The sequence below is a fragment of the Rhagoletis pomonella genome, unplaced genomic scaffold (genome assembly GCF_013731165.1).
Source record: "Rhagoletis pomonella isolate Grant_MI unplaced genomic scaffold, Rhpom_1.0 Rhpom_scaffold_00006, whole genome shotgun sequence".
NCBI classification, from domain to species: domain Eukaryota; kingdom Metazoa; phylum Arthropoda; class Insecta; order Diptera; family Tephritidae; genus Rhagoletis; species Rhagoletis pomonella.
This window is the reverse complement of record NW_023458560.1, coordinates 42,116,328-42,128,615: the sequence shown is the minus strand read 5'-3', so window position 1 is coordinate 42,128,615 and position 12,288 is coordinate 42,116,328. Positions and strand designations below refer to the sequence as shown.

The 12,288-nt window shown below is 32.7% G+C and overlaps 1 protein-coding gene across 5 annotated transcripts in view; it reads left to right on the top strand.

Annotated features, from left to right (window-relative positions):
• LOC118740764 (piezo-type mechanosensitive ion channel component) overlaps positions 1–9,881 on the top strand; it is a 116,689-nt gene extending 106,808 nt beyond the window's left edge. For all 5 annotated transcript variants that reach the window (XM_036472428.1, XM_036472427.1, XM_036472426.1 and 2 more), the window contains 11 exons: positions 733–868; positions 949–1,229; positions 1,297–1,368; positions 2,143–2,556; positions 2,625–2,769; positions 4,956–5,335; positions 5,397–6,156; positions 6,225–6,279; positions 6,347–6,545; positions 8,014–8,155; positions 8,743–9,881. In XM_036472428.1, coding sequence (XP_036328321.1) covers positions 733–868; positions 949–1,229; positions 1,297–1,368; positions 2,143–2,556; positions 2,625–2,769; positions 4,956–5,335; positions 5,397–6,156; positions 6,225–6,279; positions 6,347–6,545; positions 8,014–8,155; positions 8,743–8,913 — 2,755 coding nt within the window. In that variant the 3' untranslated portion in view covers positions 8,914–9,881. The remainder of the gene's footprint in view (positions 1–732; positions 869–948; positions 1,230–1,296; positions 1,369–2,142; positions 2,557–2,624; positions 2,770–4,955; positions 5,336–5,396; positions 6,157–6,224; positions 6,280–6,346; positions 6,546–8,013; positions 8,156–8,742) is intronic.
• Positions 9,882–12,288: the final 2,407 nt, after the last annotated feature.

The window sequence follows — 12,288 nt, the reverse complement described above, 5'->3', positions numbered from 1 at the left end:
TTGACTTGACTTGACTTGACTTGACTTGACTTGACTTGACTTGACTTAACTTGATTTGACTTGACTTGACTTGATTTGACTTGACTTGATTTGACTTGACTTGAGCTGATTTGACTTGACTTGACTTGATGCGATGCGATTTGATAGCGTTTGATATAATTTGATTTGATGTCATATGTCTGGATATATATTCTGACTTCATTTCATTTAATAACATTTGATTTGATTTTGAACGATGTGATGTGATTTGGTGTGTGTTGATGCACTAATTTGATGCATGTGATTTTATGACTCGTTGTGATGTGATATCATAAGATATGATTTGATATTGTGTCATGTCATATGGTATGATTTGATTTGATTTCATCCGATTTTATGCATATGATATTTTATTGATATGGTTTGATTTGACATTATGCGATGTGATGCGATTTAGTTTAGTTAGTTTAGTTTAGTGATTTGAGTGACATTGGAAAAAATCTAAGCAAATGTCTTTTCTTTAAAATTTCAGACCTTTACCTTAAATTGTTAATACAAATTTAAGTGAAAGGTATGAAATTTAAAGAAAAATCAATTGCATGCATATCATCTTTTTTCTCTCATATATGACATATATACATCTGTGTAAGCTTCTCAATACTTCTTAATTGTTTCAAATTAGGATCGATTTGTTTTCGTTTGATTCCGTTCTTTTTTATGATTATAATATTTCCCACCTCGCCATTGTAATAGCCACAGCCTGGTTATGCTCGAAGAGGATTTCACAGCGCGTGAGCATCACATCATCATCGAGTTCCTCATTTCCCTTTGGTATGCATTACTCTCGAACACGGACATAATTTGCTATCTGGTGGTGTTTATTAATCAGGTAATATTAATAATTTTAAAAATTAATAAATTTTTGCCTCTAATCATGCTTTCCTTCCACGTTTACTTTCCTTCCTGTAGGTAGTAAATGCCAGCATCATTTCTTTGCCTCTACCCCTAATGGTGTTCCTTTGGGGTACACTCTCATTGCCGCGCCCAACGAAAACATTTTGGGTCACACTTATTGCTTATACACAGGCGATTGTGCTGATTAAATGTATATTCCAATACAAATTGATTTGGGCCAATTATATTAATCTGCCGAATGATCCATTGGCGCCAGCAAAAATATTCGGCGTCGAATTGAATCCAAATTATGCCAGTTATGATTTGTTACTACTGCTGGTGCTATTCTTTCACAGGTTAGTGCGCACAATTGGCGCTTTATGTAGTTAAGTACTTATAGGTATTTAAAATCTTATTCCGTAGATTCATTTTAAAATCGCATGGTCTCTGGAAGTCGGAATACAAGTTCCCACGCGGCACAACATCAGTCGATACGTAAGTTATCTCAATCACATTCCGCGCGATATACTATTTTAAAAGCATAGTCATTAATTTCAATTTATTTATTTTAAGAGGTATGGTAATAGCATGGGAATTTTTAAACTCAACGCATATCTGGTTTTAAATCAATTGAAATTTCATCTTTCTTACCTAAATTATTAGCAAGCGTTTTCATTACCGAAGAAGAAATTCAAATTCGTAAATCTATGCATATTTTAAAAATTCAAAGAAGGTATTTTAGTTATGGTTTTAAAACTCGTTGGCTTCACATAAATGGAAATATAAGCACCTTAACACAAAATTTGTTCTCAATACTATTCAAGTTTACTAAATTTAGTCAGCAGTAGTGGTAGTTTACATATTTACCAGAGAAATACATATCGCTCATTTGCTCCAAGAGTGTCATAATCCAAAAAAAAAAATAATATTGAAATTAATTAAGTATGCAGAAATGACATCCATCTCTTCCTCTATGCTGTGTGAAGATTTCAGAGTTGTGGGGTAAGTAAACTGTAAACTTAAAGCTGTTTTTCTCGAGTTATTGATTTTGGATTATGGTGCTCTTGCCGCAAATCTGCGATATGTAGTTAAACTATTTTGTTCAACTATTACGCAGGTTAATGCGCAATTACAATTAGTCGAATTGATTAATTCATAACACACAACAATTGCATTTTTACTTTTGTGCGAAAAATTTAAGCTTTGATTTTTTTATATAACATATAAGTATGTATGTATGTATGTATGGATGTATGTATTTTTACACAGAACACCTGAGCTAGGAAGTGAACAGCAATTGCAGGACAGTAACAACAAAGAAAGTCTCATTAACGATTTAACTGCTGACGTTAATGGCGCTCAAAGAAGAAAAGCCATTACGGATGTCGAAGATAGTTCCATGCCCGAATCAAGAACTGACACTGATAACAATGCCAGACCAGAGGAAACGGATGGTGTGCGAAGAAGAAGCCCTCGAAATCGACATAGTGATAATCATGAAACTGATTCCGCACGAGATAGCAGAGAGAACGTCACTGAAAATAATAGAAAAGAAGGTGGCGCTGAGCCACAGGATGGCACGCACTTGATTATCAAAAGAGATGCTGCCGAAGATGGTGATAGGAGAAGTCAAGCGAGTGTTATGAGTGCTAATGCATATAAGCAAAAGCTGAAGCATTTAAGGTAGAGATTCTGAAATTTTTGATGCGCTCCTCTGTTTTGTTATTAATTAAAACATTTACTTCACATAGACGTGCCAAGTACCTGTCATCTGTGCGAAAATTCTTCACAAATTTATTATCAAAATCTCGCCTGCCAGCTGATGTCTATGCACTGATGTTCCTCTGCGATTTCGTCAACTTTTTCGTGTTACTTTTCGGTTTTACTGCATTTGGTGTAAGTTAATTGTAAACGCTTTTTACTACATATTTGTAAGGCATACTTTGGAATTTGTAGTAGTGGTTTTTTGAGCACAATTTTGGGGGTTGGGAAACAAATTGTGCCTTAAAGGTTGCATGAAGTATATCTTGCAGTGGTATGCAGCATTCACGACAACCCGAAACTATTTGAATTCTTCTGAAAAGTTTTTTGAAATGAAGCGGAATTACGAGTTGTGTGCTGTGTGTGGTAAGAGCTAAGGCATTAAAATTGTGCTTCACTTTAACAACGTTTGGAAAAATGTTTGCGGCGTTCCATTACTTGAATCTTCGCTTGTTTGCGTAAATCATTTCAATGCCTTTGACTTCATTTAAAGCTATCTCAACCAAATATTTTTAAGTCTACGCCTTTGTTACCCTAATAATACCTGAGTTTCGAATCTCAGCACAGAGTAGACTGGGTTATGTAGGCTTTAAGATCATCGGTCGACTGCGGTTTATTGGCATGGCGTCCGGGGAAAACAACAGTGCCGCTAGAGGGCGCCAAAATCTACCCTCGTCAATTGCAAACCCTTTCAGCTTGTAGTGTTTTTCCATGTCAGTGTGTGTGTGCTTCGATACGAACTGATCGCTATCAGGGCAATTCTGGCTAAGACAGTAAAAAGTCTTTCGTAAGTTCGAAAGACGTGTGTTATTCTTGCAAAAAAGTCTTATAAAAAAGCTCACCTACGCCTCTCGTTGTGGAAATTTATTTTGAGAGGAAAGGAAAATATATGCATAATTTTAATTTTATTTATTTTTTCTTAATTTATTTTTCTTTTAATGTTTAGTTATTGTTTTAAAAAGAAGAATATTTTTTTAATTTCATTTAATTTTTAGGGAGTTATTTTATTTATTTCTTTTTCAAATTTTTTTTAGTTTAGTTTTTTAGTTTAGTTACATATTTTTTATTTCATTAAATTTTTAATATCTTATTTTATTTTTCGTCTTTTTTTAATTAATTTTCTTTTAATTTTTAAATTTCGTTTGAAAATAAAAATATTATTTTTTTAGTTTTTGAGTACTATGTTCTTATTTTTGGTTAAATTTTTTTCTTTTTCTAATTTAATTTTTAGATTTCATTGTTTTAGGATGAAAAACAAATCTATTTTAATATCGATTAATTAAAAAAATATATAATTATTTAGTTTAGCTTTTTTAATTCAATAGTATTGACAAAGTTACCATAATGTATGGATGGTATTGATTTTCAGCGTATACGTGTTTAGTAATGTTCTTTTTGTTTTTAATGTTGTGTTAGTCACAGAAATTTAAATGTTTTTATGTTATTAATTTCGAAATTTGTTTAAAAAGTCAAAACAATAGTATATCAAATAAACGAATTGCCCCTGAAGATGCTAAAAAGTATTAGCGAAACGTTGGGCTAGAAAAATGGAATAACTTAGTTTTATTCGCATCTTGAAACTTAGATCAGACGAGCCTATTAGTATACATGTTAAATAAATCAAGAAGTGATCGGAATATACATACATTAATTTTCTTTTATTTATTACTTTTAATTTAAAAAAAAAAATATATATATATATTTTTTTTTATTTAATTTTATTTGTAAAAGTCTTATTGCTAAAAGACAAATAGAATAACGCTAAGACCTCGTCGTTAGCCGATTTTTGAATTTTGTTTTTCGAAAGACTGAGTTGAAGCACAGTTGCCAGAATTGCCCTGTATGTTGCGAATTTAGTCGAAGTGCTGATTTTTACTAAACATAATATTTTGTCTAACGCTGTAATATGTATTTGTTTTCAATTTCTATTCGATATATTGTGAGCTATTTGACAGATTTTGTATAAATATGGATTCGAAATGATAATGAGTTTTGCCTTTCTATATTAAGGTAACGCTATGTATGTACGTAAATCGCCTCATCAGGATCAGCCACAAAATTAAGCTTTGATATAGTCGTTAGAAAATTGAGATAGAAACATGTAAATAATAGGTTGTTCAATTACTCACATTTTTTGGGATTTAAGATTATTCAAAAAATTACAATTTGCAAAAAAAAAAAATTGTTTTCAATTTTTATATTATTCAAGTTTTCATCGGTTAAAATGGTAATTTTTTATACAATATGATTATATGTATTTTTAATTTTCTTTATATTTCACCTTTAAGTCCTAATAATTATTTCTTGTCTTATCTGCACAGTCTCAACAATCTGACAGCGCCGGTGGTGTACAAACATATTTGGAGGAAAATAAAGTGCCAATACCCTTCTTAATCATGTTGTTGGTGCAATTCATATTGATCGTAATCGATCGTGCTTTGTATCTGCGTAAGGCTCTGCTGCACAAAATCATTTTCCATTTCCTCTCCGTTATCGGCATACACATTTGGATGTTCTTCATTGTGCCTGCAGTGACTGAGCGCAGTTTCTACTCATTGGCACCGCCAATTATTTTCTACATAATCAAATGTTTCTACATACTATTGTCGTCATATCAAATTAAATGCGGTTATCCCAAACGTATTTTGGGCAACTTCTTAACAAAAGGTTTCTCGCTAGTCAACATGGTGGCATTCAAAGTGTAGGTCTTACTCTTAGATACTCTTTAGATAGATACCATAACATTTATTTTACCTCCACAGCTACATGGCCATACCATTCTTATACGAGCTGCGCACAATACTTGACTGGGTGTGCACGGACAGCACAATGACACTCTTTGATTGGCTGAAAATGGAAGATATATTTGCCGATATATATTTCATTAAATGTAGTCGACAAATGGAAACTGATTTCCCCGCCATACGCGCCACTAAAAAACCGATACTAACCAAACTACTCATGGGTGGCCTATTCATTATAGCCATTGTGATAGCGCTTTGGGGTCCATTGTGCATTTTCGCATTGGGCAATGCTGTCGGTCAATCGAATATACCCTTACAAGTGAGCATTTCTATACGTATCGGTTCGTATGCGCCCATCTATCAAACGAATACACGTGATAATATTATCGCTTTCGATGAGTCAATGTACGGTGACATGAAAGGTGCTTATGTCAAGGATCGAGCGGCAATAACGTTCCTAAGCAGCTATGATGCAACTGATATTGCAGCTATTAAGTTGCCAGGAAATTCGCCTTCGCTATGGAATATCTCACCACCAGATCGCAATCGTTTGCTGGAAGAGCTGAAAAGTAATGGCACAATTGTGGCTAGCTTTGCCTATTCAATTACACGCATACCGCCTGACAAGAGTTTAGTGGGCACTGTTTCGAGCGAGATCGTCTTTAATATGAACGAAACGTTTCCTGGTCGAGAAAACCTGATCAACATGTTGGAATCAAATGGCACCGCTTCATCGAAGGTTGTGAGCTTGCCCGATTTGGTGCCTAAATTTATTAAGGTAATTTCGGCTACAAAGTGAATAGATTGCATTTTACGTAATAGTACATTCAATTTTCTTCATCATAGATATTAAACTCTGGCGATGTACAAATTGTGCACCAATTGATGCGAAATGGACAAAGTAAGTTGGAGAAAATTTGCATTACATTATTCAACCATATTGAATTTATACTTTATTCCATTTGAAGCTTATCGTCCGCTTTCGATTCGTATGCGCACCAGTTCTTCCGCGCGTATCTGGTGGGAACTTTCAGATTTCTGCGATGATGAATTCCACACAAATTTCTTATCGAAATTACCCTTGGATAAATGCAATTCTGGCATCGTTTTGTATACGTTTAACGATAAAAAGTTCCCGTCTACGTTTAGCTTTATTACCAAAGGCGGGTAAGTTAACAAGTACAGGCATTAAGGAAATAGTTTTCAGCGACGATAAACGAATCTAAAAGATAAGTGTCTGCCTAAACGAATGAATGTTCTTACTATAAAATATCGAATAGCTAAAATAGTTTTACGGTAATAACGCCTTCCTCTCGGCAATTAATTTAAAGTATCAAATTGCATTTTTGCAATGATAATTTTTATTTCGTACTAAAGCTTGGGTTACGCCATTATACGCGGAAAACCATATCGTTGAAATGTGTTCCTCGGGAGCGTTTTCAGGAACTAATGATTTTGAGTTAACTTTGGATTACTTTACTTACTTACACAAATCGGGAAATATGAGTTACTACATTACTCATGACTTGACGTTTCTTGTCGATCCTCTGAGAATTGAAAAAAACCCTAAGTCGTACTTACTTTTATCATTAATCCATTAGCATTAAAAATGAAAGTGCTGGAAAAAATAACAGGTAAACAGAGTTTTACGATCGAAAATTTTTTACTTTCAAGAATTTTATACCATTTCTACGAAAAAGAGTTTTTCCTGCCATATAAAATACATGGAAAACTTAATGGGCTTTGAGCCAGTTCTAAATATAATTTTTTTTCTACAAAAAATACGGGTATTTTTTCCATTTAGAAAAATCCTAAAGGGTATTTTTTTTGGACCACCCTAATGTACATAATTGCGTTTGCAAGATATTTCGATCTAAAATTTGTGGGAATTGTCCGTGTTTTTTTAAGTACTTTGGGAATTTTCTCGTGAATTTTCGTGATATTTCGTGTTATATATTTTAGGATATTACGGGAATTTTAAGCTTTTCAGGACTACTTCAGGCTTCCCGGGACTATATCGGGATTTGCGAGACTATTTCGGGGTATATCGGGATTTCCAGGATTCTTAGGGCTATTTCGGGATATTCAGGACTAATTTGGAATTTTCGAGACTTTCGGGAATCTCAGAATTGCTTCAGGATTTATTTCGGGATTATAGGGAGTATTTCGGCATTCTTGGGACTATCTCATTATTTTCGAGATTATTTCGATATTCTCAAGATTATTTTAGGATTTTTAGGAATCTTGAGACTATTTCGTTATTCTCGGGAGTACCTCGGGATTTTAAGGATTTTTAGGCTATTTCGGTGTTATATATATTTTTCGAGGTTCTTGGGACTATTTCGGAATTTTCGAGACTATTTCATGAATTTAAGGCTTTCGGGACTGCGATTTTGACTTTAAAAATTTAAGGCAGAAATGATCGGTAGTATTGCACAAAATAATAAAATTCTTAATTTTAAAAGGCATGCAGTAATTATATTCTGCATCGAAAGACGATTCTAATTATATCTTTAGAAAAGTTGTAGGACAATTTTTTCACTCTGCTTCTTTAATTTCAAAATATAAAAATTTACATTTTTTTACTCTGAATTTACATTTTTATAAATTTTATATTTTTTCTGTTTTATCTCAGCATTCTTGGCGTGTACACCACTTTCGTCATTGTGGCATCCCGCTTCTTCAAGTCCTTCATTGGTGGACAAAATCGCAAAATTATGTTCGAGGATATGCCTTATGTGGATAGAGTGCTGCAATTGTGCCTTGATATATATTTGGTAAGTGAGAAAAAAAACGAAGTACTCGTTAACATAATATACAAATAAAAATTTATATATAGTTATACACTTAATACTTACTTAAAGATGCCCCACGCTCAAAACAAGAAACATCGATTTTCTGCTTTCATTCTAATCATAAAATTTCGTCTCTTTTATGACTGCCCCAAGCACATGGTTATTCGTCAGTTCACTCCTTTTGGTGATGCGCCTAAGAGTTACTTTTTTCTTAAAATAAAATATCGTTAAGACCATTTAACTGAGAAAAAGTATAATAAGGCACAGCTGACGAATGGCCAACATATTTTGGTGAAAGTCAAAAAAAGTACAGAATTTTATGATTCATTTGGGGCCAGTTTTTCAGTGATAGTTTAAACTTAGATCACGTAAACTAAGTTTATATTGAACAGCTGGCTGATATTTTTTGGTTAAGCTTCGTTTAAACCAGCCAGCTCGAGCATTTAAACTCGAGCCGTGCACTGAAAAACTGGCTCTTAGAAATTACAAATTTTCTGCGGGGCACCTTCCACTTACTTACATACTTGTGCGCGCTAGCCTTTTAATTTGTATTACTTTTTTACTTAAAGGTAAGAGAAGCGCTTGAATTTGCGCTGGAAGAGGATCTCTTTGCCAAATTAATCTTCCTGTATCGATCACCGGAGACGATGATAAAGTGGACGCGTCCCAAAGAGGAAGCTGACGATGAAACGGACTCGGAGTCTATGCGCAGTCGTGGTAGCTTACGTGGTGCCAGATAAAAAACAAACGAGTGAAAAACGCACTGATTTATTCACACAACAACACAACTCGAAAGTTATAAGTCTTAGAATTTCATATCTAGTACATTTCGCTGCACAATCAAGTAATGAATACTTTCCTTTTTCTATTTTAATATTTGTGTTTATGTTACAAAAACATATAGTACATACATACTAACATTTACATAAACCCTTGTTGTTCGCATTACAAACAATCATTGACACATTTCAAATGCCCCTAGAGAAGATGCAAAACCTAATTTGAAATAATTTGTTGTGCCCCTTATAAAGCGATAGGTTATATTTATAGAAATCTCATGAGGCTGGACATGTCTTTGCGAAAGAATTTTTTTTTTTTTTTGGGTAGCATAGGTTTGCTGATGTGTGTGTAGTAGGTACATACATATATCAAGTATGCTAATACATATTGATGATGGTTGTTGATCCCAATTACTTATTATCTCAAAATTACGAAATTTGATTTGGAAGAAAATTCACATTTCGAATTATTATGAAAATACGGTTTTGGACTCCAAATAAAATTTACTCGAATTTCAAAGAAAAGAAGTTGCTAGTTTTTTAAATTGTACGTTCATCGTCGTTTTCGAGCACGTCATATCAGCTTGATAGACTCAGTAGCTCATTGAGAGTTGTTTAAGCCGTCTCATATGCCCTCAAACGCCCTCAAACGCCCTACTTAGACTTTTGCACTTTTCTGGGAAGCATTAGCAAGCATACTTTTTTCTTGTTTTTTTTTTATTTTATTTACTTAAACATACACACAAACCACATAGTAAAACTCCTTAAAAGAACTGCCGTTAATGTTGTACACTATTTTTTTTTTATTAAAAAACAAACCGAAAAAATGGGGAAACGATATTATTGAAAACGTACATAAACAAAAGAGAAAAAGGGAAGGGGCATTTTTATATTTGTAAGTTCAAAGCAACAAAAACTTATTCATGCAAATGTATGTAAGTAGATTGGCTTTTCATTTTTGTATAAACTATAATAAAAAAATTAAAACTAATAAAAATATGTATAAAAACCCAGAGTAAAAAAAAAAGAATTACTTAACATTAAAACTTAGTAACTTAAAATAAATAATGTTATTAAGAAATAAAGTTAAGAAGTCATATTCAGGGATCTTTAGCATTTTATACTGAATTTATGTTTTTAGTTTTCTAAATGCTTAATAGAAAAAATACGAAACTAAATACATTCATAAATAGTAAACAAGCAAATGTAACAACAGAACATAATAAATACCTATGTTAGCGAATTAAGTAGACATAAGAGGAAGAAAACAATAGAAATAAAACAAGTTAGAGAAAATGCAAAATAGTTATAGCGGCAGAAAATATAAGGCATTCATTGAAAATAGTCATTGTTTTGTTTTCAAAATATTAGTTTTGGCTACCGAACTTAGGATATTTACTCCAAAAAAGTTGTTTAGCTATCTAGATAAGTGGTTATACTAATCTTCTCACTGGGCATATAAAAGTAACTAAATAACGCAAATAAAAAGGGGTTGTTGCTAAACCATTTTTACTTTTAACCAGAAAGAGTAAATACCCAGAACGTAAATGCAGCTAGCTAAAGGATTACAAATGTATTAGATTCCGTTTTTTTTGTTACTTTTTCAGTTTTTTCTTCTTAACATTTTTTAATAAAATATTCTTAAATTAGTGACTAACCACTTTCGTACATAATTCTTCTTTCTTACATAAATCCCTCTGTAGCTTAACATGTCCGTAAAAGTTTAATAGATCTAGGAAACAGTTGCTAAATATTTATTTAAACTATTTAATTAAAAAAAAAAAGAAGTATCATTGTGTCCAGCTAAAAATAATAGTTTTCTAAAATAAAATAATAAATGTGTATTTTTAAAAGTTAACATAAATTTTTTTTACTACATAAGCCTACCTAATACTTGTATAAATCACGTTTTTTCTGAACCTATCGATTCTTTGAAAAGGTGAGGTGCGAACATTTTTCATCACTTCACTTAAAAACTCCGAATATTTTCACAAATATAAATAATATTTTACAAAAAGTTACCATTTTGATAAATTTTTTGCACAAAACTTTGCGGCTAAGGAAAACAAGAACTAGGCTTTTTTTGTGTAAGAATATTTCTTTATTGACTCATATTAACACTCGAACGGGGTAATTGCTCATATTTGGTACAAGAAAACGAAAGTAGAAAAACAAAAAGTAAGAAATAATCATTGCCAATCACCCCATGTTAAAATATTTCGTACTTGTCTGAGCCCTTAACTGCAGTTAAGTATTTGGTGGAAATAGGCTATAAGGATTGAGAATCACTTGAAATTAAAAAAAAAAAAACAATAAGATGTTCGCTGAATTTGAGTTTTTCGTTTTCACTTCACCGTTTCATAGAACGAGAATTGCATCCCTGATCTATTCGTGCTTTTTTTTAGTATATTTGCTTTTTTTACTCTTGTTAGTTATATTTTGTCGTAATCAATAGGGTGGTCCTTAAAATATCAACGTCTAATTTGTACGTACAAAATTAGGACATCAAAAAAATGTCCTGTTTTTAAAATCATTTTTAGGGGTCGCCACCAGAGTATGAAATTAAAAACAAAAATTCCAAAAAATCAATGTGTCAAATATAACAGACTAATTTTTTTTTTTTTTTTGGTAGCGACCTCTAAAAGTTGTTTTCAAATTTTTCATATTTATTAATTTATTAATTACACTGGTCTACAAATTTCAACTTTTTTTCTGCGAATAAGACGGGACCTGGTGTTTCTGAACGGATTTTTCGTGCTGAACACGAATCCGGGGTCAAAAATGTCCCATCACGTCACGTTTTCGAGAAAAAAGGGGTTGAAACCCCTAAAAACAGCGTTTTTGGCCATTTTCGAAAAATTATAGAGCTGAACCCTGACGTGGTACAAATTTTGCATATATCAGAAATTAAAGGCTAAACCGTGCCCTTTCGAATGAGCCCTATGCCGAATTGATCGCGTGCACCCTTAAAGCAGGGGGTGTATTTGTGTTTAGGGGTGCAGGAAAAATTGATCACAGAAAGAATTTAATCTTAAACGATCATAGAAAATTAATAATGCCAAGGTTTTAACTATATTAAAAGTCGCTGATTACGAATCTGCAGTTAGATTTTAAAAATTTAAGAAATTTATATGGTCGTTTAAGATGAAATTCTTTCTGCGATCAATTTTCCCTGGACTCCTAGACACAAATACACCCCCTGATCTAAGGGTGCATGCGATTAATTCGGCATAGGGCTCATTCGAAAGGGCACGATTTAGCCTTTAATTTCTGACATATACAAAGTTTGTAGCACGTCAGGGTTCAGCTCTACAATTTTTCGAAAATGTCCAAAAA